The sequence below is a fragment of the Tenrec ecaudatus genome, chromosome 4 (assembly GCF_050624435.1).
Source record: "Tenrec ecaudatus isolate mTenEca1 chromosome 4, mTenEca1.hap1, whole genome shotgun sequence".
Lineage (NCBI taxonomy): Eukaryota > Metazoa > Chordata > Mammalia > Afrosoricida > Tenrecidae > Tenrec > Tenrec ecaudatus.
In genome coordinates, this window is record NC_134533.1 from 36,438,991 (window position 1) to 36,466,658 (window position 27,668).

At 50.3% G+C, this 27,668-nt stretch overlaps 1 protein-coding gene across 1 annotated transcript in view; it reads right to left on the reverse strand.

The window, feature by feature from the left end:
* The window catches only part of CAT (catalase), a 37,182-nt gene extending 10,665 nt beyond the window's left edge, over positions 1 to 26,517 (reverse strand). The window contains exons 1-9 of the mRNA XM_075545912.1: positions 26,360 to 26,517; positions 15,204 to 15,375; positions 12,815 to 12,925; positions 11,912 to 12,042; positions 11,236 to 11,340; positions 10,402 to 10,527; positions 6,194 to 6,385; positions 5,347 to 5,499; positions 2,003 to 2,141 (exon numbers count right to left, since the gene is read on the reverse strand). Of these exons, the coding sequence (XP_075402027.1) occupies positions 2,003 to 2,141; positions 5,347 to 5,499; positions 6,194 to 6,385; positions 10,402 to 10,527; positions 11,236 to 11,340; positions 11,912 to 12,042; positions 12,815 to 12,925; positions 15,204 to 15,375; positions 26,360 to 26,425 (1,195 nt within the window). The 5' untranslated portion in view covers positions 26,426 to 26,517. The remainder of the gene's footprint in view (positions 1 to 2,002; positions 2,142 to 5,346; positions 5,500 to 6,193; positions 6,386 to 10,401; positions 10,528 to 11,235; positions 11,341 to 11,911; positions 12,043 to 12,814; positions 12,926 to 15,203; positions 15,376 to 26,359) is intronic.
* Positions 26,518 to 27,668: the final 1,151 nt, after the last annotated feature.

A 27,668-nucleotide genomic window follows, 5' to 3' on the forward strand; every position in this document is an offset into this window, starting at 1 on the left:
GAGGGTTGCGAAGCAAAGAAAGGGCCACAAAGTGACGGTAGCACGCGGTCGCCGGTCACGGAGAGTCCCAAGCAGCAGGCACGTCTACAAATGTCAAAGGGCAGCGATGCTGCAAACACCTAATGTAACTACTGAGCGTGTAGATGCGTCGAAGGCCTGGAGTAGGCTTAGTGACAGCGGTGACGAAAGCAAGCTTCAAAATCACACTCACAAAGTGATCTAAGTGTGTGAAAAACCTTCACGAAACAGTGGCACGAAACACGGCAGAATGAGCAGCGTGGCCTCTGAGGGTCAAGGCCAGTCCTGGGTTGTACTCCCCCCCCCCCCACCGCTCAGGGCACATGTGTTCTTTCTATCACAGCGAAGTCAGCTTGCTTGATGACAGCAATGGCCCCAAAGTCATCAGTGACAGGTCTCAAGGGGACGCAAGCAAGCAGCCTGTTCCCAAAGCGCATGTGCCCTGCATTCGGCACTCAGGTCTACATCGCGCTGCGCGACCCTGAGTGGGAAGACATCAACCAGATTTGTTTGGGCGACGTGAACGAGGGATGAGAAAGAGAGGCTGTTTGTACTCGGCAACAAAATAAATGGGGAGATGTGATGAGTGAGCTACAAAAATAGTAGAGGCCCTGCTCGCCAGTTACATTCCACAGTTAGCAGAGGTGGATGCTGCGCCGGGAGAGTCCCACCTCCCCTACCTCTTGTGCCTCTGTCTGCACCCCCCCCCCCCCCAGGTCTAAGCAGTCAGACTCAAGAACTCTTTCAAGGCTGGTGCAGAACTGCAGAGAGAAACAAGAGACATGAAGCACCTTAGAACTTCCAAAGGTCTAAGCCCTGGAGATTCCAATTGATTTAGGAATTTGGGGGAAACTTAACCCCTAATGAAACGACAGGCAAACTTGCTGTGCAAGACCCCTATAAAGAGCTATACACAAGATGGACACTGGGCCTCCACTCAAGTACACCCTCAATGCAATAGCACTGTGTTCTATTAAACTGGTATTCCATGATGCTCACCTTCCCAAGATCGCTGAAGACAAATGGGTGCACAAGCAAATGTGGTGAAGAAAGCTGATGGTGCCGGCTATCCAAAGATATAGCGTCTGGTATCTTAAAGTTTTGAAGGTAAACAAGTGGCCATCTAGCTCAGAAGCAATAAAGGCCACATGGAAGAAGCACACCAGCCTGTGTGATCACAACATAACAAAAGGATCAGGTTTCAGGCATCAAAGAAGAAAATCATATCATTGTGAATGAGAAGGAGTGCGGAGTGGAGACCCAAAGTCCATCTGTATGCAACTAGACATCCCCTTACAGAAGGATCGAGTGGAGGAGACGAGCCAGGCAGGGTGCACTATGGCAACGATGAAACATACAACTTTCCTCTAGTTCTTAAATGCCCCCCCCACGATGATGATCCCAATTCTACCTTACAAATCTGGCTAGACCAGAGGATGTACACTGGTACAGATAGGAACTGGAAACACAGGGAATCCAGGACAGATGATCCCTTCAGGACCAGTGGTGAGAGTGGAGATACCAGGAGGGTAGAGGGAAGGTGGGGTGGAAAGGAGGAACCAATTACAAGGATCTCCATATAACCTCCTCCCTGGGGGACAGACAGCAGAGAAGTGGGTGAAGGGAGACATCGGACAGTACAAGACATGAAAAAATAATAATTTATAAATTAACAAGGGTTCATTGGGGAAGAGGGAAATGAGGAATTGACAATAAGGGCTCAAGTAGAAAGAAAAGTTTTGGGAATGATGATGGCAACAAATGTACAAATGTGGTGCTTGACACAATGGATGGATGGATGGATTGTGGTAAGAGTTGACTGAACCCCCAATGAAATGACTGGAAAAAAAAGCTATGCACAAAGATGTCACTTTGAGGACTAAGGTACATCTGACCATAGCCATGGTCCTGTTGCAGCCGCTGGCCAATCACTGGCCTGGTATCCCGTCCCAGCTACTGAGGCAACTGTCCTTGCAGGACCTACCTTGGTTGTCCAACATGCACATGGGACCATCACGCTGGTAGTTGGCCACCCGAGCGCGGAAAGGGCAGTTGACGGGTATCTGCAGGTAGTTGGGACCCAGGCGGTGGCGGTGAGTGTCGGGATAGGCAAAGAGACGGCCCTGCAGTTGGAAACGAAGCCCACATGGGTCAAGTGCAGCCACATGTAAGACAGGAACAGTCTAGAAGCTGCCCTCTGCAGCCCACGGGACACTGGTTCCCCTGGCCTGCCCCTCCAGCAAGCAGCAAAGCCTTTTCTCTCTCCAGCAATGAGTGCGCTCTCACTGAGCAGCCCCTAAAAGTTAGGAAGGTCCTGAGTCAGAGATTCCCGTCTGGCACGGACGGATGGTAAGCCTCCTGACCTGTCTTGCAGTTAAGTTACCCACACAAGGTCCTATGGCTACCCGTGTGTTAACATGACCATCTAATCAATTCAGGGCCCCCGTGATCCAAACTCTGCTCTGTGAGCTGTTTTCAGGTCAATGACTTTATCATTGGCCTTGAGTCTTAAAGGGCAAGCACACATGCCTGTTTTTACCAAGTCATGTGAAAACCTGGCAAATAGGGCCGCTTGCGCAATGCTTTGTACCAAACCACTGACACCAACGCCCATCCTCCAGTCCCACCGCTGTCAATAATCTGGTGCTTGCTGAGGGCCAGCACCTCCCAGAATCATTTGGTCTCAGTTAATATTCAGACAGTTGGTCATGAGCCATGACTAAAGTCCACCTGCACCTGCAGTTTGGAAGCTGGTTGCCTCCTTTGGCTCAAAATCAGCTAGCTTCGACCAACAGGATGGACAGGGTCACTGGCAAGCCCCAGGAGGTAGCCTCTACCGGGCAATTCACCAGTGTTGGCTGGCAACTCTAGTCGACATCAAGGCCAGAGAACAAGCACCTTAATACCACCGCCTTGACACCCAGTTAGGACTAGGCCTTCCCCGGGCCCTGAGCCTGCAGTGCTCCAAGAGCCTGGGTGAGGAAGCACAGCAACGCTCTCCCACACAGCTCCCAGCACAGCCTCTTCGCCAGCTCCTAGTGAAGAACGGAGAGACCTGTGCCATCAGGCAAAGAGGGGCCAGCTCCGGTGACTAGCAGTGACCTCCTTGCAGTAAACTTCTCGGTCCATTCCACCGTGGCCTCGCTTACCACGTTGGACAGCACAGCCGTAGAGTTGATTCACGTGACCTTGTCGGAAGAGAAGGCTGCCATTTGCATACCAAACGCCGCCCTGTGAGCTACGGCCCTCATCAACTCGCAGTAGGGGCAAGTCCAGAGTTGGCCTGGCTGGCTCTCCACTTCCTATCTCTCCCCCAACAAGACAGCCCACACCTCCTGCCAGATAACCTTGCTAAAACCTGCTCATACTTTCCTACTGAAAACCACATAAGTGGTTTCACTGGCTGCCAAATGGCCGAATGAACCCAACAGTCCTAACTGTATGGCTTCCCGAAGTCCCCCAGTAACACAAGTCCCAGCTACATGGCCAATGGTGCTCTGGGGTGAACTAGGCCAGGAAGTGAGACCTGACAGAATGTACTAAAGCTCTTTCACATATTTACTTTTTTAAAACCTTAGTCCAAAAACCTGTACAGAGAATACTTACATGTACTTAATCTATCTACAATTTACCAGCACAAGTAAAATAATTATACAGCTGATTTCCATTGGTCATTCTTTTTTCCAGACAGTTTCCATGAGAGACCTGAACATTTGGTTTCTCTGGTTGTAAAGAATATGAACTTGTCCCAGGGTTCTCTTCCCCTACCCAAAATCTTCAAAGTGAATGGTGCTGACTGCCTCCAAGGCCCACTGACGTCCCAGTGACTCAAGCTGAATTCCTCTGAAAAGACTGGGTAACCTTGTATTTTTCAACCTAGTCCTTTAATAACCCCGGGGTTGTGGCATCTCAGCCCAGCCCATGACAATTTCACGCCAGGGCAAATCCCACTTCCCCTCACTTCAGCTCCCCTACAACCACCAGGCAAGGACGGGCCAGGATCTGGGCCTATACCCCCTTGGCATTTGCTTGCACTTCTGCTGGGCCTGTCAGCTGCTTGGTGGCCCTTCTCAGTTTCCGACGCAGGCCCACTCTGTGTCTACGATCACCAACAGAGTCGAGTGTGCCTGACGCATGCCAGACCATGTGCCTCAAGACTGAAGCAAACTTCATTTGTCCCAAGGGGACAAATGTGCAAACTTCTCACTCAATAATTTAAAGCCTCCTCTGACTGTGTCTACCCCATCTTATTTCTTTTAATCCAGGATGTGGTCTGCCCTATTATACATCTTGACACCCATTCCTGAAAACCCATCCTTAATGCTAACTAGCTCACGAAACATTGTCATCATCCTCCAAAGAGAGAGGATTCGCCTCCTGGTGCCCCCACGGCCCTGTGCCTATCCTGGGTTCTTGTGTCCCTTAGAACACCTGGGAGAGCATGCACTCGTAGGCGTTAAATGGAGCTAAGATCTAAGAAAGCCTACTTTCCACGAAAACCTCAGCTGTTCCCAGGATCATAGTAAAAAAGCCACTATGAAAACGCAAAGGAACTTTAGCCAGTCCTCTACGGAGGCTGAGCCCGGAGTAGGAATCCCACTACACACAAGACCAAAGCCAACAGCCACTGCGGTCTGGTCACGGGCACGAGCTGCAACCTTTGATCCGTGACCTTTGTCCAAAAACGCTAAAGACTGACATTCCTTAATTATTAAACCGGTTCTTTCCCGACTGATATCTGGTCCAAATAATTCTTCGCTCTTTGTGCGCGTGGAAGAGCACCTTAGAGAGTGATGTGAATCACAGGGATGCCTCTTGCCACTGCGTACATTAATCTGCTCTAACAACCAGCCGCACACTGAGCGTCTGCTGAGGGGATGGGGACCCCAGGGACGGAGGTCGTCAAAAAAGGCTGACATGGCAAATACTTTGCTCTACTTATCCAGTTTTTAAAACATCATCCCCAGATTGCCTTTTACTAATGCAAGTATCCCACGGAAGAGGACATGACTAGTTACTCTGACCAAGGTTATCCTCGAGTTACATTCCTTCCCCAGAGTCGCACGATGAACTAATAAGGCGGTGCCCCCAAAAACCTCGGGGCTTTCTGAAATACCTTTTCTAAAAAGCCTATAAATGTCAAGATCCTAACGCGGGAAGGATCTGTACTGCAGAACGTAGCCCGTGCTTGTTTTATTCACATCCCCGCCCATCCAAGGACGGCTTCATCTCACTCAGGCCCACAAGGAACCACGCCTGGACAAATGACAGTCTGCTCAGGCTTCCTGTGAGGAGGGTGCCTCCTGGCGCCTGGGTCCCCAGGCTCACCTGCAGCATCTTGTCGGGGCTGGGCTCGATGCCGGGTGGCATGTTGCTCGGGTCAAAGGCTATCTGCTCAACCTCGGCAAAGTAGTTGACAGGGTTCCGGTTCAAGACCAATTTACCGACTGGAATAAGGGGATAGTCCTTGTGAGGCCAAATCTGAAGGGAAGAAAAGAATATAAAGTCACACTCACAACCATCGGAGAAGGCACACTGCCCTGAGAACACGAGCATTCACACCGAACCCTGGCACGGACGGCCATGGGAAAGGAGAATTTCCTAATCCAAGAAAGCATGTGAGTTGCTCAGCGCTGATGACATGCATTTTTCACAAGAGTGAACAGTAAATACCGACAAAAGTCTATCACTGGCAAAGGTTCTACAGCTTCTAAAAGGTGGCCCTGGCTAACCGTGATGCAGGTGCCCCGGTGGCCCAGCAGTTAAGCGCTCAGAAAGAAGGCAGTTGGAGCGAGCAGCCTGTGGCGTGTGGGAGGAAGCTGTGGCCATCTGCATCCGTAAAGATTCCACCATGGAAACTCACTGGGGCAGTTCTGCTTGGTCCTGCAAGGTCACTACACGTGGGAACTAACTCAAACCCAATGGATTTGGTTGCAGTTTCCCAGCCCTTCAAACACCCACCCAGTCTGGAGGTGCTGACAAGCTCTCTCTCATCAGCGGGAAACTCCAGGAAGTCTGTCCTGGGCATCTTACCTTCCCTAACAGGTCAGGAAGCTCCCAGTGGTACTACTGTGTTCTGCATAGAACTTCCCTCTATTTGTGGACACTTGCGTTGTTGTGATCAGGAAATGAGGTTAAAAGAGAGCAAGGAAACTGTGGCTGCTGACTGACTCACCTTGGTGAGATCGAAGGGATTGAACGGAAAAGCTTCTGCCTGACTGAAGGTCATGACCTGGATGTAAAAGGTCCAGGAGGGGTAGTTGCCGGTGGCAATGGCATTGTAGAGATCCCGGAGGCCGTAGTCAGGGTCTTCCTGGGAAATCCTCGCAGCATCCTCCCCAGAAAGGTTTCTGATGCCCTGGTCAGTCTGCAGGAGCGAAGGAGGACACTCAGACCAAAACGTACTGGCGACATTATGGAGCTTTGACCGGGCTCGGTTCAAGGCTTGTGAGATGTATCACCAAGGGGTCAACGGTTCCTACTCTAAAGGCACAACTTTTTCTTTTCAACACTACCTCCTCCATTGTTCACGTCTGACACCAACACAAACTTCTCAGGGAGCAAATTCAGGTGATAGCCTTCCTATTTAAATTTAGTCTCATCTTTCCTTTCTTATACTCCTACATTATCTGAATTTTTACATTCTGGTGACGTATCCAGGGAGCCCAGTAGCACTGTGGGTCAGGCGCTGGGCTGCTGAACGCCCCAGCCACCCCCGGGAGAAAGAAGAGGTTCACTGCTCCCAGCGCCGGCAGCCCTCAAGGGGCCACTGGAGTTAGGATGGCCAGGCGCAGTGGGCCTGAGTTCTGGTTTGGCTACTTCTTCTCATCCGAAAACTGAAGTCTATTTTGAGAAGAATCAAATGATTGACAAAAATTACAAAGGATTACTACATGAGATGGCCTTTTTCCCCCAGCTCAAAGCAATGACTGAGATTGTGCTTAACAAGTATTCATTCCATCCACCCCCACCTTCTTTCTTAAGAAATCACAGAATCACATGGTTCACAGACAGTAAAGAACTTTAGTAGAATTTTTCTAACTCAACTTTCCCAGAACTAGTATTTTGACTTTCCAAACAAGCCACTGCAGGGACAGTGAAATATTTAATGTCTCTTTGAGCCCAATTCTCTCCCACCCAATAACCTCTCTCTCCCTGCACTGGTCTGACAAAAGGTACTGACAGGATTCACCTGTAATTGCTAATTAACTTTCCGGGAGTGCGATCCTGCTGTGTATAAAGGGAGCCCTCTTGAGAAGCAGGAGGGATCACATGAGCAACAAGAGCCTCTTCTCTAGACCAGAGATCGCTGTGCAGGGACCCACGTGGATCCAGCAGTCAGCTCGACCATCAGAGTAGCGGCAGCAGAACCAGGAGCCAGAGCATGGGGCCACGTGACGGGCTCCCCAACCCACCGAGGAAGTAAGATAATTTTGTGCAGGAGGCTGGCTTGCAGGGTGGGGCGCTGTGAGCACTTACTTGCAGAAGTTGGACTTGCTGACCCGGGGGCTGAGTGCCTGTGAGCAGAGGTTTACTGGATTGGGGGGGCCTCTGGACACTTACCCGGTTCAGGGAGCTGGCTATCCTGACCCACAGAGCAAAAGCCGAATGCCTTTGGGTTGAGGCTTACAACCGAGTGCTACGCCCTTCAGGCGTTTACCAGCAGACTCGACAGAACTTTGTGACTCTCCTGATAAACAACGCCATCCTGAGCATGCCCCACTGGCATTACGACGTGTTCACGTCCTTAAAAAACCTTCTCATCGTGAATTTTGGCTGTGAGTCTGTGGAGCCATTGCAATGGCTATTAAACTCAGAGAAGGAAACTAGAGAACTTTCCTGGAAGACCGCGTGGCCACTACCACCCAACGAAATTAAGCCACTGACAAGTGCTCCTCGACGCTAACACAATCTCTTCAACGAACCCTGTGGGCACAGGAAAGCTGGGTCCACACAAAGAAAGATGTCCTCAGGGAAAGCCCCATCTGAAAGGCTGATTGGTTCATCCCAAGGCCCTCTAAGCTAGTGCGACCAGACCGGAAATGAAGCAAGTCTTCCTGGTTGAAAACTGAAGCCTGCCTTTCGCAGATTACCCCGTGAGTCTACGTTCCTTCGCTGTAACATTGAGAAAGCTCTGATTTTAACTTACTCCCAGCGTTGAGGAGAGGACAAAGTCCGAACACCCCAGGGGAATGGGTCCACGGTGCTCAGAGGTGGCTCAGGGCCCTCTGCTGAACAGACCCATAGAGAACCCCATCATTCCAGGCAGCAGGATTATCACCCCAATTCCAGTTTAAAACAAGCTCAAGAAACATTTAATAATATGCCCGAGGCCATAGCTATCTCGACGAGCTCAGACTGGTTGAATCTGAAGCCCCCAGCTTGGCTGGCTGCCACAAGGGCATTCAGCTGAGCTCTAAATGGTGCTACCAGGCTCCCTTTGACAATAAGCAGCCAGGAGTCAACTGTGTCTTAAAGCAGGTCCTAGTTAAAAATGAAGAGCCAAGACCTAAGAAAAAAGAGAAGTGACAGCCTTCCTGTTGGGTGTGCTTGCTTAAGTTGTTCAGATGAAGAGTAAAGCAGGATAGAAGAAGAAAAACATACATAGGTTTTTTAGATATCAAGAGTATGACAATTTTGCCACAAGCCCATTCTCCACAGACCTGAGCAGTATTTGGAAACAGAAGTTCTTAGGTCACCAGAACCCTGTGGAGTTCTTTCAGGGTATCAAGAGTAACAAAGAGCCAACATCACACCAAGAGAGGACCCTGTAGAACACTTCAAATAATGAAAGGGTTCTCAAAAGGCTCTTCACACACAAAGTCCCCGAGCTGCCTGGTGGGATCCTTCCCAGTCGTTTCTCTAATGAGTGTCACTTTTTTGTATGATTTTTGCTAGACTAAAACTCTAACCGCTTTCCATAAAGCCTGAAGTTCCAGTGGATTATCAAACAGGAAGGAGTGGTAGGAGCCAGCATACTAGAGAGAGCTGGGAACCCCCGAATTTTCACTGCTGGTCAAAAGAGAGCGGGGTTCCCCACAAGTCCTAAGTTTAAGGTTGAGGTCTTGTGCAGACTTGGCAGTCTGGAAGACTCCGACCTAGCTCTGGGTGGCTCATATCAGATGAAAACGTGCTACTTGCACAGCTGATCTAACTAATGATCCAATGAACAGAACAAACGTGGCAGAGACTACAAAAGTGGGGTCTGAGGTCTCCTAACAGATGGCAAGACTGGTATGAGAGACAGGAACACTCCCATGTTGCCTTAGTCCCTCCGAGACCCCCAGAAGATCTTGTCGATGCTGGGGACAATGACTGGCTCGGGGCTGGAACAAGTAAAGCAACTGAACCATCAATGGTTTGCAAGGACAAAACGCTACACGCCAACACAGAATTGGGGAAAGCCGGCCTCAATTTGTGTATGGCTCTCATAAGCTCCTTTGTCACTCCGAAGTGATCCCAGTTCTGAGTGAAATGAAATGAAGACAGTTTAAATAAGGCTGCTCCTCTACGTGGCTGTAACTCTCACCAAATGATTGGATCGAACCGCAAACACGGTGTAGGGGACTCAACTGCAGGGTTGGTCAGTTTTCCCATTCCCCTGGCTCTAAGAGAGCTGGCCATCTCAGGAGAAACCAAGAATCCCAGATCACCAAGAAAGAGGAGACACCAGCAGAGCCTGAGCGTGTGAGGCCCCTGTCTGAAGTGGCAGAGGCACAGATCAAAGAAGCCATGTGGAAACAGAGCAGAGCGAGATGAGAGTGGCAGCCAGGTTTCTTGGCGCAGAGGCAGAGGCCCAGGGACCACCTGCTTGAATGGCTGAGGACAAGAGAAGGACACGGGCTGGCTGAGGAAAGGTGATGCTGTAGACCAAGGCTGCATCCTTACTGTTGACTCATTGTGGCTCGTGGTCACCTGTAACTCCCCTACCAAGCCCCCTGAACTGAGGCGACTATCTGAGTGCTGTGTGGCCATTTCAAGATTATGGAACCCTGCAGGTTTCAGTGGGGTGCCCTGGGAGGAACATTCGACATCAGGACAGGTAAAGGAAGGATTGAGGCATGTCCAGGCATGTCTGTCTCAGCCTAAAGGTGGGGAGTTGATTCTCCTCCTCTGTGTAGCCCTGGGAGGTGAGACTGGTCCCTGTAACATGTCCTCACCACCCGGCTCCAGCATGATCTAATTAATGTAACCAGAACCCTATTTCTGCGCAGGATTACACCCACCCATGTAAGAGTTACAATCCATCCTTGGAGGAGACAGAATTTATTCCTTTAACAGTAAGAGCCCAGTGGGAGAAGCCTCGCTCTTTATCGCACTCCCCATGGGAGAGGGTGTTGGAGAGGGCGCCCTGCATCCACCCATCCCGGAGGCAACAAGTACCTTATAATGGAATTTGCAGTAAACTGCCTCTCCATTTGCATTAACCAGTTTGAACGTGTGTGAGCCGTAGCCATTCATGTGCCGATGTCCATCTGGAATGCCCCGGTCGCTGAACAGGAAGGACACCTGAGGAACAGAACCACAGCCCCAGCCCTGGTCAGTGTACAGCAAAACACCCGTTTCCCATCAACCGCTCTGTTACACGAGGCCTGAATTCTGTGCCAGTGAAACTGCTCTGAAGTCAAGAAAGCCACTGGAAAATAGCAACACAAAGGTCATAAAACAAAACACCTCCGCTTCCTAAGACATTTCTAACTCAAGTTCTGGGAAATCCCTTACAGGCATGGGACACAGAGGCCAATGACCAGGGTGGGGGGTGGGAGGGGCGTCCATCCTGACTAGTTCCTGTGCAGAGCCAGAGGAATTGTAAAGCCAGGTGATCCAGAAGCCATTAATAACATGACTCCTCTGGATTCTAGGAAGGAAAGCTAATGCAAACGTGGAGACGCGTCAGACTTGATATTCAGTAGCTCACTTCAGTAGAAAATGCTGCAGTTTTCCTTCTCTCCTTGGCGCCCCAGGCCAAGATTTACCTCTACTAGAAACTTGGATCCGTGCTATTTTTAAAATGTGATCTACATTTCTAACTTGTATCTCACCATCAATTTGAGGGCAGGAATGGGGGATGGATAACAAACCCAGTCATGATAAAACTCTTCAGGATCAAGGTTCTGAAGAGGAAGTCCCAGACCGAGTCCAATGCAGTAGCCAATCCAGAGGAGGGAGCAGCTGCCCCAGTGGTGGTGACGACCAGTGAAACCGCAGAGCCCCCACCTGGTGCAGAGACTCAGGGCGCAGGCTCCAGAAGTCCCACATCATGTCGGGGTCCTTCAGGTGCGTCTGAGGGTTTCTCTTCTGGCTGTGGATGAAGGACGGGAACTAAATGGGGAAAGAGAACAAAGAGGAATGGAGGGGACACCAGGCGACGCGTCCATGTGCCACACACCCGGTCAGCACACAACGCACCCAAAGCCATGTTAAGCCTCAGCTGTGGCTCAGGCTGTGGACTAGAATGCCTCTAATGTAACCTGAAATTTACCCCATCTACTCAGCTAGTGCCTAGATACCATAAGCATTGTGTGTGTACACACATACAAACAAACACACACACTCTCTCTCTCTCTTTCTCTCTCTTCCTGCTGACTCAAGGGCATGCAGAAACATCCTCTCCTCACATCCTGGACAAAGCCCTTCTTTTTACTAATATTCCAAGCTCTGCAAGGAAACTGGACTGTGTGCTTGGAGTCACTTACTCTTAAAATGCCAACTCTATATCCAATGGTTAACTGTTGGTATTGGATCCGATCAAGAGTAAATACAGAGACATGTTTAAAAAATGGCAACCCAACCAATGCAAATTCACGTTCTCCGCAAATGTCAACCTATACAGAAAATTTGAAGTCAATTCAAATGAAAAAAATATTTACAGAAAGCAAAGAACTGTAAGTACCAATAAAGCGTCCCTGATGAAGAAAATGGGGGTGTTGTTTCCAACGAGATCCCAGTTACCGTCTTCCGTATAGAATTTCACGGCAAACCCCCGCGGGTCTCTGACTGTGTCAGCTGAGCCCGATTCTCCGGCTAGCAGATACAAACAGGAAAAACACAGAATTAGGCACGAGTACATTCCATCCGAGAAGCGCAGCACCAGGTACACTGGTATCTATCCTCCCCAGCTACTTTCTAGAATTAGGGATTTAGGTGCCTGAGCCATAATGTCTACCACCCACCAGCTGATGCAATCTACAAAATAAACAAAAGAATGGACTGAGCGTGGTAAGAGAAGCCATGTAAAAGTCACTCTCAAGAACACTCGTTTCAATTAAGAAGCTAGTTTGCTTTAAACAGGTAATTAAAATAGTGGAAGGGAATAATTAGAAATATTCCAGTAGTGTTAATTTATTCATTAAATATTAAGAGGATAAACCGAAATATAGGTTCTCGTTCTTAATTTCATTTATTTTCACATTCTACAGTATTTTTAAAATGCAAAAAATGAGGCAGTCGAAGCACAGCACGACAGAGTGCTGCCGCCACCGCCGCCACCTGTTGCCCCTTTCCGACGTACAGCAAGCCCGAGACGCAGGACAGCTGCTGTAATCTTTGTGGAAGCAGACTGCCAGGTCTTCCCCTTGCAGAGCCTCCGCACTGATTTAAATGGCAATCTTCCAGTTGGCAGCCGAGCACTTAACCGTGGTGCCCGCCACCAGGGCTGAAAACTCACCGTCGTTGATTCTGATCCATAGGGAGGGACCCTGCAGCTTTTCCTCTGGGATTAAGTTATACGTCCCCAAATAAGGTACAGGCTTGAGTTAATCAAGGAATACCTATCCCACCAAGGAAACGAACTTACCGACAGTCGAGAAGCGAACTGCAATGGGTGTCCTCTTGGCAATATGCTCAAACACCTTAGCCTTGGAATATCTAGTAATGTCATGCGTGACCTCAAAGTAGCCAAAGGCCCCTAAAAAGTAAGACATGAAAACCAGCACCGTGAGCGACTATTCCGAAGCCTTCCCCGCTCTTGCAGGTGTATGGGCGGCTATGGAGAGGAACGGGACGAGCTTCCACAGGTGTGGTGGGGAAGGGAGTCGTCCACGCTCAAAGCAGTGCAGAAATGTACAACTGTGCTTGACACAATGGTCGGATGGATGGATTGTGGTAAGGGTTGTACGAGCCCCCAATAACATGATTATTTTAAAACAGATGCAAAGCGTGTGAGCATTCAGTGCTAGCCCACGCCCTGCAGGGCTGCAGCCAGGGTGAGAGTGAGACTGGGAGCGGGTCAGCAAAGGCTGGCCCCAAGGCTGACCAAAGGGCATGGGCCACGGGTCACGCAGCACAGGTGGGATCTAGCAGAGAAGCAGATAAGCAGGACGCAGAGAGACACATTACAAGGAAGTAAAGAACCGTCTAGGCCAGGGGTCTGCAAACTTTTGATACAGGAGAGCCAATTCTGTCCCTCACAACAGTGTAAAAGTCATTCAGGAGCCATACTGTGTTTTACCAATGAAATCACCATTAGCTGAATAATATCCTTTAAATGAAGCTATGGTCGTTTTACTTTCATTTTCAAGTTCACTGCAGAGTCACAAGTACGTTCTGAAAGAGCTGCAATCTGCCACGCCGGTCTAGCCCTTTATGAAAGATGCCACGGCGTCCAACAAGACACTGAACAGTCGGGCAAAGACCTGATCAGAGTGACAGAAATGCTGGGGAGAAATCTTCCGTAGGAAGAAGACATGAAGAAGTGGTGGTGGTGGTGCTGTCTCCGACCCAGTGCAACCCTGTGTACACCAGGGCAGCCCTTGCCCGCTCCTACACCATCACCACGGTGCCCACGGGGTGAGTCCACCTGGTTGAGGGCCGTCCTCTTGGTCACTGCCCCTCTGTCTCACCAACCATGATGCCCTTCTCCGGGGTCTGCAGAGATTAGGGAGCCCGAACTGGAAGGCCAACTACAAAGATTTAGACAAATTGTGTTTCTTCCCTCCCTGGAGAAGCTTTAATGTCTCTATTGAGTTGCTTTTGTGGGAAACTGAAAGGTCAGTCCCCAGGGTGTCCCCCCAGAATATATACCAAGCCTAGAGCCCTGACTATACCCGTGGAAGGCAACTGCTGAAGGTTATCTGCCTGAAGGGCATCAGGCGTCCAGAGCCATCAGACCCTGCAGTCTGTCCCACCCTCAGTAGAGCCCACTCCCTGCTGATAGGATAGTGGATGGTCCCCCTGAAGGAGAACCCAGAGACACTAAGGTCAAGCCAGCTCACCTTGACTCCAGTCTGCCCATTGTTATGTGCATGCCTTCCTGTTACCTGTATGCCTCTGGTGCCTGCCCTTCCTACTGCGTGTACACCCCTACCTCGCCTGTCTGTGGCGCTATGCCTACTGTACAACTCCTTCCTGTTACGCATGTGGTTACCGGTAATTAGGGGGCTAGGACGCCCGAGTGTAGATAAGCTTTGGTTGGAATTATCTCTCTCTCTCTCTGCGTGGATCTGGCTGCTCAGAGCACGGCCGTCCCGAAGGGGAGCAAGTGCCTGCTTTATCTTGTCTGAGGTTTAATTTTACCCCTCAATTACACAATGGCCCCTTTGATTGTGGGAGCTGGTACCTCACAGCTTTAACCAGCACCATTGTTTCTGCCATCAGTGCAAGACGTGAGTTTTACAGACCTATTGGATGAAAGACAAGGAAACCACCCCAAACCGGTCACCCCCCACATAACGAACTCAACTGTGTGCTCTCGGTTTCGGTATTCATCCTCCGATAAGGGCAACATTTACACCTAGTTACAATTAGTGTGTACTTGTAGTGTGTAGATTTCCTCGCTGAACTGTACAATGGAAGTAACTTTCATAACAATTTTTTATTTTTAATAAAATAAACGTTTTTCCCCATCATACTGCATGCAGGGCAACAACTTTCTGCTGTCGAGCTGATTCTGTCTCACAGCAACCCCGCAGGACACAGCAGAACCCGGAGCCTTCCCAAGGATGTGGTCTTCACGGCCACAGACTGGCACGCCTTGCCCCTGCGGAGCCGGCGGTGGGTTTGAACTGCCGGGCTTGCAGTTTGCAGCCGTGTACTTAACCACCACAGCCAACGCAATACCCCTCACTGAGTTGCTAACTCTCCTCTGGGTGGGCAGTCTTCCTTTCTCCCAGCATGTCTATCACAGGAAATACGTTGTGACATTGGTTCTACAAAATGATGTTTCACAACCAAGGGCCCGGCCTCACCTGCTCCTTTAGCATGCACGACTCGCTCGGGGATTCTCTCTCGGTCAAAGTGAGCCATTTCATCGGTGAACACCACATCCTGCACCAGCAGGGGCCCCCGCCGCCCCACGGTGAGGGAGTTGAGCTTGTCTCCCACGGGGTTGCCGGCTCCGGTGGTCAGGCCTTCAGCTTTCTAAGGGAACACACAGGGGAATAAAGCACAGGAGTTGATCCAAAGAGCCCCCGTATGTGGGCAGCGCACATCGTTCCGTGAGGTTGACCTGTGACCTTCAACTTTCCGTTTCCAACCATTTGAACTTCAACAAGTGGTACCACTGTCTGAGATGTATCACCAGATCTCAGAAGCCCTGGATAAATCTCCACACAAAGCCAAGAAGAAACCTGAAGACAGGACTGAGTAACCAGGAGGGTGCAGCCCCTCCTTGGAGAGACCCAGTGCCACCAGAAGCCTCCAGACAGGGGTCTCCCCAAAAGGAGCACGCATGCTTTGCTCTGAACTAATTAACAGTGTCGAGACCGTCTCCTCACCCAGCCGCCTGCTGGCTACAGCTCTGCGTGGCCCTTACGAACGCGGCGGTACTGGTGCAAATGCTACAAAAGCTCATCCTCCACACCAGGCCGCCCCCAAGAAGCAGCGGCCAGTGCCAGACCCCCACGATGACGGGAACAGTGCAGTACAGGGAGTCCCAGGAGCTCTTTGGGGTTTCCCAGTGCATTTAAAACTTAGGGGTTCATGATACTGCAGCCTATTAAACATGGAACAGCATTATAAAGCAAGTACGAAATACTGTGAGGATTACCAACACGTGACACGGCGAAGAGATGGCAGCCAACATGGGTCCCCACAACTTACGGAAACGGATTTGCAGCCTTAGAGTGTGGACCTACATACAAATCTTATGCTCTTGGTAAGATGTGGAACTCACGGTTCCAATGGAGCAGTGGCCCCAAGAGCCCCATCAGTGCTAGCAGAACTCACCCCACGTCAACGCTGTCCTGCCAGGGCCCCGGCACCCAAGATAGCTAAAGAAAATACGAAACTCCCTCAGCGGCCCCAAGGACAGCATCACAGCGAGTAATCCCAGGGAAAAGCCACTGGCCTGCCCCTGCAGCCGATGGAAGCCGTCTTCGTTTTCCACAGCGGTACATTTTAAACTACATTTTGAGTAGACCTCCATGCCTGGAAGGGAAGCTTCTGCAAATGATACTGATTTGTTTGTTTGTTTGAAATATGTAAGTTGTGCTATCACACACACGGGACAGAGACACAGGACGTGAGCACATGCTACTGGGAAACTGCTGCCAGCAGACCTGCACTGATGGCCTTGAATGTGCTTAAACGCAGTGTCTGCAATGAGGCGAAGCGCAACGGGAGGAGGTGGCCTGGAACTTCCTCCTCCTTCCCCAGCAAGGCACAGTTGCTGTTTGCAACACCCCTTCAAAGGTCTGTCACAAAGAATAAAGAGTTACTGGTCCAATGGATTATAGATTTTCTAAGATGCCAAACGTCTCTGAAATGGGACAGGTTATATCACTGTCAGAAAGAACTCAATTTCATTCTTAAAAAAAAAAATTTTTTTTAAATAAAAATTAAAAAAAACAAAACAAAAAGAACTCAATTTCATCCACCTAATTCTCTGATTTCAGTTACATCAGAAGCCTCTCCGCTACCCCTCCTCTACTGGGTGGGAGCAGCAGCCTTTAAGGCCCGCATAATCCTAGGCCCTGTTGGTCCCACCGTCAAGCACTGCACTTCTGACAACAGGCAGCTGCCTCCCCTCTGGTGAGTTCTGTGGGCACTGGGCAATCGGGAGAGGGGCCAGCGGGGTCAAGCAACGATAAGCCACCTCACCTCCTCCATCCAGAAAACAACTCAGTAAAGTCTGCTGGTGAAAGTCACTGTCACCAAAGTCCCATTACCCTCGGCGTCCCTGGACTAGGGCATCCACCTCGCTCTTTCCAACAAAGTCAATTATCTGCCTCTCCTGTAGAAGATGATGTGAAGGGGGCCGGCAGCATGTAACCTAGTGTAGTGGGTTACACATGTTACACATCGGGCTGCTAACCCCAGGGTTACCAGTTCAAAACCACCAGCCGCTCTTGGAATAAAATACTCCTCTAAAGAGTTACTATCACGGAAACCTGCATGGGAAGTTCTACTCTGCCCTCTGAGGTCACTGTGATTTGGAATTGACTTGATGGCAGTGAGAACCTGCTTGGAAAAAGGCAGAGTATAGAGACCTTGGAATGTGCCAGCTTCATGAACAAGGCTCTCACACCGGCTTTCCTCACCCAATAGTTTCCCCTGCCCTCCAAACGTGAGGGGTGTGTGCTTCCAGAGAAACCAAGCACCCAGCACGAGAGAGCTTGGGTTCAGTGTCCAGCCCTGCCAAGTGCAGCAGAGTAGCTGCTGGCAGGTTACTGAGTCCCAATTTTTTTTGCTTCAACATGGACAGGCTAACAACTACCTCACAGAATGCGTTTTTGGACTCAAAGAGCCAAGAGCACGCAAAGTGCAGGCTGCACACTAGCTGAGTCCCTCGATAGCCTGTGGAGGTGCCGAGATGTGCACCTGACCCAAGCCACGCATTTTCAATCCCTTCCTAGGCACGTGGACGCTGGGCACTGAATAACAAAGTCCGAATAGGGATTGATGCATGTGAATATTGGTGCCAGGGAAGAAGACTGAAAGTACCGTGGATGGCCAGAAGAACCGACAAAACTGTCTTGAACCACGCCCAGCAGAATAGTGTGTCTCCTCAGAGGCAAGAACAGCGAGACTGTTCACGTACTTCGGGCACGAGTCAGGAGACCAGTCCTAGAGAAGGGCAGCATGCTTGGTCAGACAGAGGGGAAGTGGAAAAGTGGAAGGCTCCTGGCGAGATGGATGGACACCGTGGCCGCCACAAGGAGGATGGCATGGGACCGGGCAGGGTTTTATGGTTGACATCAACTCCACGGCACCCACCACCAACCACCATTAGCCTCCAGGCTGACAGTCCAAGCTTCTGCTTCGGTAAGGATGACTGCCAAGAAGACCTGTGGAGCAGGTCTGTCTGGGACACAAGGAGGGCAGAGACAGAGTGCACTCAACCCCCGGGCCTAGAAGTGGTGTTGGCGGCAACTGTTCAGGTTTGGGCTTTCACGTCTGTGCAGAGGAGGCAGAGCATGCAGGTTTTATTTCTCAACTACTCCCAACAGTTAGATGCACACTCACCCACCTACCCGGCCCACCTGGCGGCAAACCCCTCAGAACTGTGAGCTCAAGGCCACACGGCCACACCACGTGCTTCAGCTGAGATGTGCTGCTGCCAAAGCCGGTGACATGTGTGTTTATCTTTTTTTTTTCCCCCCAAGTAAAAAATGAACCAGAAAATAATTTCACCTTCAGTTTCAATGTAACAGCTTGGGTTTCAACCCAGAATGGACACTGGAATCAATATTTCAAAAATATTTTGATGCCTGAGGTATTGCCTTAGATATATCTTATATAATCCAGCAGGAGGGTCTGGGCATCAGGACTTTTAGGTTCCCTGGATGATTCCAGAGTGACGCGAAGCTTTCGGATGTTTCAAAATGAAAACAATAAAAGTAGTTTGAGTAATTTAAATCTGCCTTCTCCATAAAGAGTTATTTTTGATAGTAGATAACCTGGCATGGCCTACAAAGGAGAAGAGAACAAGAGAAGAAACCAAGAAGTTCTGTGAAAAAGAAAAGTTAAACCTGTCAGGTCTGCTTCCTGTTTGCATTTCTAATGCAAGGAAGCAGCAGCTGCCGCCAAGGACAGGAACAGGGGCATTACAGGGCATAAGAAAATCGCATCTCATGTGCCCTGCGGGTTACCAGGTCAGGCCAACACAGTCAAGACTACAAACCAGCCCAAAAGAGGCAGATGCAGAGTTAAGTGCCAATGAGTGTCAGCTAGACAGATGGATGGGTGGATGGATGGACGGACGGATGGTTACTCTGACCCCGACAAGAATGCGGACGGAAGATGGCTGGCTGGGGCAATCACTTCAGTGGAGGCTACACCCACAGCCAGCATACTTCAGGAGGGCTCTGACAGCAACAAGGCCGACCTCCCTGGAGGCCCGTTGGAAGGGAACAGCTCCCCCTCCACCTGGACAGTTGGCTGCAAGCCCTCTGGAAATTGTTCACAGAAGGGCCCTTTAGTGGAGTCTGCTCCCAGTCAGCACTCTACCACCACCCCCCATGCACCCGCTACCTCTGGCCTCTGAAATCCATGTGACAAACCTCCCTGGAGGTCAATCAGGGTTAGCCTGCTCCCCTTCTGGTTGGCACTAGGGGCTTCGGAGACTGCTGTTGTGTTATTGCCTCCAGCGATGGCTCCCTCAGCCAACCCACTACAGGGTGGGCTCTGAAAGCACCAAGGCAGGCCTCCGTGCCCGCTCGGAGTGTGACTACCCCTCCCCTACTTGGAAAGAGCGATTGGACGGCTACAAAGTCCGACACATGGTTCCCTACAATGCATTCAGGAGGCGGGTCACCTCACGGGAGACTGCTCCCCGAACCAACACCAGGCCACTGGGGCTCTGAGATCAACGAGGCGGATGTCCCAGAGTTCCTTCTTTAGAGTCCAAGCCCCTCCGCTTCCTGGGACATAGGAAAGGTGGCCTGTCTTTCCCTGGTCGCCTGCTCAGATATAAGCAACTCCCACAGACACAGAAGGAAGCCCCAGGCAAAAGCAGAGGAGACGACTCACTGGATGTGGGCTTTCCAACCAGGAAAGTTACCCGGGTGGGGGGTGCGGGGGGAGTAGCCAGTGAGACTGGGCTGCAGCCCCGGGAGACGGCATCGCTAGTACACACGCTCTTGTTCTGCCACTGCCCGCTGGTTTGCAGAATGCCCGCAGCAGGTACTCAGGTGGGCTTGGGAGAAATTAAAAGTTGAACAATGAGATCTGGAGGTGTCACATACACATCCCGATAAAATCAGGAAGGGAGAAGGGCAGAGAGGGAGAAGAAATGGGAAACAAAGGTTGAAGGTTCTGCCCACCTAAGAGTTTCTTGCAGAAAGCCGTGCAGGCAAAGTACCAGACAAAAGTGCGGAAGCTGAGGCCCTCAAACACTCCAATGCCTCCTAAGAACATCACCAGACATACATACAGGAAAAGAATGGCTCACCCCAAGGAACAGGGCCAAAGGAATGAATCTAAAAACAACTGTGCTTCTTTGGAGGAATAGAATACAACCTTTAACATAGAGAGCTATGGGGAAATATAGACAATTCTAAAAGAAGTGATGAAACCGTGCGCAAAGGTGACGAGAATCTAAAACAACATGACTACTGAAAGGCAGGATACACAATAGAGGGGCTGACCGACAGGTTTGATCAGGCAGAAGAAAGTATCATGAATTAGAGGATTAATTAAAATGACAGACGCAGAAGACACAAGAACTGAGGCTCAAGAAGCCAAATCACAGCTTGATGGACTCATGGGACAACACCAAGAGACCCGACATCTGCATCATGAGAAACCCAGAGGCTATGAGACAGAGAAAGAACATTTGAAGAAATAACGACAGGAAAATCCCTCCTCCCCCAATCTTACTAAGGACATGGAATCGACAAGTCTACAAAGTGCAAAGATAAACTCAAGCTGGATAAACTCAAAGGTCTACACCAAGGCACCTCGCAGCCAGGCTCTCCGAACCTGAAGTTGAAGAGTGAAACCAGGAGGCAGGGAGGGAGGCAGCAAGGGGCCATGAACCAAAGCAACTGTTGATTTCCACTCAGAAGCCCTGGAGGCCGGAAGGCAACAGGTGCTATAAAGTGCTGCGAGAAAAGGAACAAACAAGAGCCTGCCAATCAACCCCGGAAACCATCCTCCCAAATGAGGCTGAAGGGCAAACAAAGGCTCAGAGAAACAGAAGCTGAGAGTCGACACTCACCAGACGGGCCTGAGAAATACGAGAGGGAGTTCTGTAAGAGGCGGGGACACATCTGAAGGTGGCCCAGAGCTGTGAGGAAAAGGCAAGGCCCTAATGAAGGGAAACACTTGCACAAGCAGAAGGGCCATTCCTCAGGCATTCATTTGAGCTAAGTCATTCTAAAGGGTTCGCCCTTCAGAGTACTCCAGTATTAGAATGGATAAAATGTGGTCCTACTCTGGTCTGCTAGGGAGAGAGTCGGGGACTTTCTACTCCCGTAAAGAGTTGGTCTTGGAAACCCGCAGGGGGAGTTCTACCCCGTTCTACAGGGTCACTGTGAGTTGGCATCGACTCAATGGCAGCGACTACTGGCTGTTTACAAAGGATAGACCTTAAACTCAAGGTTTAACAAATAGGTTGAAAGCGAAAGGAAGGGGGAATAATATTCCATGCAAATAGAAACTTTAAGACAAAATATAGAAAAAATGTACCTTAACAAAAATTGCTTTGTTTAGGGTGGAAGCACTCTCCTCCTACAATGAACCATGGCCAATCAACATGACCGCAGTCAAGGAGGAGCTGGTGGAAGCATGGGTGTGGCTTTGGCCATGAAGGAAACGAGGCTGGAAGAGGTGGGAGTGAGGCAGAAGAGACCCAATGACTGAAAAGGATTTCACCAATATGGGCAGTTTTGACCACCTGGCAGTTGGTCGGCTTTCTGGATATGGAAGATGACTACATTTCCCAGGGTGACAGAGTTCTAGCCAATGCAATTAGAGTAGACGTGACCGGCACCCACTCTCGCTGAACTCTAAAGCTTCAGACAGGTTAGACCACCAGTTCTCAACCTGTGGGGTCAAATGACCCTTTCACAGGGGTTGCCAGATTCATAACAGTAGCAAAATGACAGTGATGAAGTAGCAATGAAAATAATGTTATGGTTGGGGTCACCACCACATGAGGATCTGTATGAAAGGGTCGCAGTGTGAGGAAGGTTGAGCACCACAGGGTTAGACGGTTGTTAGGTGGAGGGTGGCGAGCGAGGCGACGGAGGGAGCCGGAATAGCTGTATGGAGCAAAGAGCTTTTCCCTCCTCTTCTACAACATCAACTGTGGCCCATCGTGTAAGGAAAACAGATTTCTCATGTGGTAGCCCATGTACATTTGGGGATCTATTATAGCAATCAGCACACACATGGTTTAATGCCATTTATGGACTACCAATCAACCATAAAAGATTTGAACAGATACATTTATATAAAAGATATGAACAGATACGTCAAGGAAACGTGTGAATATGGTCAAAGAGCCCGTGGAAAGATGCTCAGCATCTTTGGACACCCGAGCAAGAAAACACCACTGCATACCCACCAGAAGGGCTAAAATGAGAGCCTGCCCAGCCCAGAGCTGGCAACGTGTGGAGAGCGAGCACCACACACAGCTGACGGGTGGATGGAACAGCACATTCACTTTAGAAAATGGCTTGGCGGAGTTCATCAAACATTCCTTCACAGCGAGGCCTAGCAATTCCACTCCTAGGTGCTTCCTAAAAGAAACAAAGGCCTAGGTGCACAGAAAGGCATGGATAAGAATTTTCATAATCCAAAACTGGATCTCGCTCAGGTGTCCGGACATAGGATAAACAAACGGCGATGAGAGTCACACGAATGAATCTACCTCTTCTCTAAAACAGAGCAAACTGTTGCCAGCACCAAGCAGCATGAATGCTTTTTTGGTTTGTTTGGGCTTTTTTCTAGGCCTACTGAAAGAAGTCTTTCACAAGATGTACATCCATCAACAGGGGTGGAATCCTAACAAAGGTTTCTTGAGGGGCAGCGACAAAGGCTGCAGGGATACATGACAGGAGGACTTTCCGGAGAGCTGTCATCGCTCCATTTCCAGACAGAGGATGGGAGTCACAGGTGCGTGTATTTGTCACGACGCACAGAACGGCCAGATCCACCAAAATGCATTTACTATGAATGCTGACCCAGGGTGAAAAATGTAACTTCCCCTCACCAAACAGCACCCTCAGCAGTTGTCAAATGGAAACCTTTCACAGCAAACAGTATTGTTTTTTAACGGGGAGTCAGAGAATGCTAGCTCAAGATCTCTACAGTTCACTGTAACTGGTGCCTGTGGTGGCGGTTGATGCCAGGAAGGGAGGCCTCATATGACAGGCTCACGAGGTTGAACTTTACTTACTAGATAAAAGGCTGGCACAGAATGAGTTTGAACAACAGCCAAGGGACAAGATGGTTCAGTCCCCATCCAACCCCCTTCCAGCTCCTGCAGAAGAGGCCTGACAAACAGGTAGACAGGCCTTGAGGGAGGTGCAGAGCAGGAGGAAGAACGCCCGGTGGGCTCCGTGTGACAGTGGTACCAGAGAGGACCCCAAAACACCAACCACCTCTACCTGTTTGGCAGGTAGGAGGTGCTGAGGAGAGGAGTGTGGAAAAGGAGTGACTGAGGCATTGTGGCCTTGGGAGGCTTCTGGAGAAGAGCCCCTCTGGCCTGTGGTTGCTGGGAATGTATTTCCGGCTCACACCTGTGGTTGGAGGACAGGCCCTTGGCCTGGGCTACCAGCTCTGAATGACTGTGCATTACGGATGGCACGCTGCTTTGTTACCCCTCCAATGTCTTGTCTGGGCACATAATCCAGGCAATAATAGGAGAACAACAACAACATCGAACTGTTACTAATACGAGGCTGAGTGTTTAAGGGTGACGTGTACTGATGTCTATACCAGAAAACAAAACATGAAGGAATAGGCAGGCGGAATAACCTGATAAGACATAGAGCAAAGTATTATTTGTAGAAAAACAGATGGTAAATACATATGGGTTGCAGATTTTTTTTTCCTTAATGTTTCGAATTTTTCAGACTAAAGCACTGAAAGTGATACAGGCTGAATGACACATACGGAATCCAGGTGGCGCTGTCAGGTAAGTGTTGGGCTGCTAACTGTAAGGTCAGTAGTTGAAACCCACCAGTCCATTCGCTGGAGAAATCTGAGGCTGTCTGCTCCCTTTAAACTGACAGCCTCGGAAACCCACTAGGGGACCCTATGAGTTGACGTTGACTGGTGACGGCGGTGGGCAGCGTATATGACTCAGATACGACCTCCTCTCTCCAGAGGAGATAATAAAAATAAGCTGTTAACATTCACAGTAGCTAAAATTGAGGAAAACTAAGACATCAACCTGACTAGGAATCTAGGCCACTGGGCTGTGGTAGACAGAGGTGAGAGAACTGATTTGCCTGAGTTCTCCCCCTCCCCAAATCATAAAGCAGATGTTTTTCAAAAGATCCACATGGAACAAATTAACAAGAGCAATAAAAACACAAACCAGTCGATCCTGCCTCATTGTAACCTCAGGTTTGTCAGAACTGCACTGTGTTCCATGGGGTTTTCAGGGCTGTGACTTTCTGGGAAGAGATCAGCAGGCCTTCCCTGCCACTGCCTGACCCATCAACCTTTCTGTTCATAGTCGAGTTTAACCAGTGACTCCGGACAGGGTCTTCATGACTTAACAATTGTTAATGATTCGCCCAAGCAATGAGAAGGCAAGCTAGTCCCAGAATGAAATGGAGTCCTACTTAAAAATGAATACATTTTGTTTTAGGAAAAGCTCGGTATATTGTCACGTTTCTCAATTCACGAAAGATTCATGAAAACATCCGTGTGAACCAGGACCTAATAACTGAGTATGGAAAAAGTCAGGCTCCAGGAAGCCGAGTTCTAATCCTCACTCTGCCTTAACTAGTTATGGATCCCCGACGCTGCCATTTCTCCGATTTACTTTAAGAACTGTGTGATCAAATCCAATTGTCCTAGAGGCATATAGTCAAAGTTACAAGCAAAGTGAGGAGCGATGGCAGTCTTCTGAGAAACTGCCACCACTAGCTCAAGGCCATGGAGTCAATTCTGACTCAGAGCGACCCACTAAGGTAGTACACAGCACTGTAGATTGTACCCCAGTGAACAAGCACTGGAGACGCTGGGAGGAAACCCCTCTTTGGTGCTGTGGTAACCACTCAGCCATAAGTTACACTCTGTCTATACAAGAGTCACTCTGAGTCAGAATCTACCACACGGCAATTGCAGCGGTTAAGCACTGGACTTCGAGCTGGAAGGTTGGCTGTTTGAAACCACTCAGGGGCACCAGGATGACAGTACAAATAGGGGACCCCGTGCGTCAGAATTGACTAGATTGGAACAACAAACATGAACAGGACTGAAAGGGCACTCGACAAGATAAATACCATTCTAGTACTCTCTCTGCCATGAACAAGTGGCCCTGTGGGTGGGGAAAGGCCCTTACTCTCTGAGCCAACTCTCCAAAGGAAGACTCAAGCCAGATGCCTGCTTATCTAATGTAAAGACCTCAGGAGTGCGTCTTTTGAGGTACCACGTTGGCATATTGCCAGGAATGACCCCACCCCCACCGCAGCCTCTGCCACTGGGCTGACATCCCACTCACCTTTATCTCACGCTCACAGATGTCACCTCCTTTGGGAAGCCTTCCAAGCAGGTCTGTCCCTCCCTTCACCCTCGCTCTACAGAACCTACATCAGAGTCCTCCTGCATGATAATCATGTTTACCAGCTGGCTCTGGGTCTCTCCGGAGCGTTGTTCTTGCTTCATCAGGCTGTGTGCAACTTGCCCTAAATCAGGACCTGGCACAAGCTGGTTCTCAGAGAAACCCGTGGAATAAATGCATCAATGAAGCCCTGGCTGGAAAATGTTGGGTCTGAGTTAGTGTGGGAAATGCAAATGAAATCATGAGCGTGAACGGGGTCCTCATCTTTCACTGGGCTCGGTGCTGAGGGCGCAGGGATGAGAAAATAAAGCCGTCGCCTTCTGGCACCCCACAACGCAGGAAAGCGTGAGGAGAGGTCTGGGCTGGAGCTTCCCGCTTCCCCCACCCCCCTCGGCTTTCCCTCTTGCGGCCGGGGCTCTGCCCGCCTCTTCCTCTGGCGCCTTCGGTCCGCCCTCAAACGGTGACCTCTGGCCCAGCTGGCAACCGTGCCAACTGCGCGCTCGGCCACCTGGCTCGGTGAGCGAGGACACACGCTGCACGGCTCGCGGGCGTTCCCGGGGGGCCGAGCCCCCGCCGCAGCGCCGATGTCCCAGTCACGGCCTTTCCAACCCAAAGACACCCCCACCCCGCGAGCCCCGGCCCGGCCCTGCGGCCACCTCCGCGCACGGCCAGCGGGCCGTTATTCGCAGCCCCTCGAGCCGCGGGGAGACCCGGGCTTACCTGCGCGGACCGCTGCTCCTTCCAGAGCTTCATCTGGTCGCTGGCCGGGTCGCGGGAGTCCGCCATGGTGCCCGAGGGGAACGGCCGCCTCTGCCGACCAGGAGTCCGCGAGCGCGACCACAGCCCCGCGGCTAAAGTGCGAGGGCTCCGCCAATCAGCACCGCCTCTCGCCCGCCCCTCGGGAAAGCCCGCGCCTGATTGGACGCTTGAGAGCTAGGCAGCATGGGATTGGCTGTCCGCCAGGAGCGCGGGCGGTGGACCGCGGAGGGCCGCTGGCGCGTCTGTCGGGGCTGAAGGACTGGGACGGAAGGGGGAAGTGGGAAGGGGGGAAGAGTCCCGCCACTCCCGAGCCTGGCACCGACCGCGGAGCCTCAGAACTCCTGGATTATGGAACCGGGGCGGAGCGGGGCGCCACGTCCGGGGCCTCGACGCTCTCGCCGCCCCACCCCACCAGCCCTTCCCCCATTATCAGCCTTCCCCAGAGCCCTGGGGCTCTGCAGCTGGTGGCCTGCTTAGACCTCGCTGGGTGAGACTTTGGACTTGGGTCATTGTGCCTTCGGTTTTTAAAAGCCAGAAATCCTGGGCTGAATTCCTTCGTGCAAAATTTAATTTGTCAAAGCGTCATAGAAGGATGTTTGCTTCTGAAAGAGTAATGGAATGTGGAATAAATGCAAAGACAGAATCTGCAATTAAATACAAACAGATTATTGTCACTTGCCATTAAACCGAGAACCCAGGCTCCTAAACTGTCACGTTCAAATAGATGCCCAGACCTGTCCTCCCAGGTGCCTGGGATGGGTTAAAAGAGCCTATGTTTAGTCTGGTGGTCAAGCTTCATCGTTTGTGCCACTCAAAGACGCCACGTGTATTTTTTAAAAAATAGAAAAGTGGAAATGGGGAACTGATACCAGGGGCTCAAGTGGGAAGGGAATGTTTTGAAAATTATGATGGTGGCATATGTGCAAATGTGCTTGACACATTGGAGGAATGTATGGATTGTGATAAGAGATGTAAGAACCCCCAATAAAAGCATTTATTTTTTAAAAAAGAACAGAAAAATGGAATATAACAAATTCACAATAGCCTAGATATCTATAGTAAGAAAGTTGAGCCTCTTTAAGGCCCCATTTTGGGTTTAGCAGTTGCCCTTTAGTAAGTGTGTTATGTGCTAGACACTGCTAGCTGGTTGCTGGGCTTTGTAATCTTTACCACCCTATGAAGAAAGTTTTGTGATTCCTTAGTTTAAAGTGAAGTGTCTAAAGTTCACAAGAGGTGGCAGGACTGGGCCACCTTGTTTAGGGCCCAGATC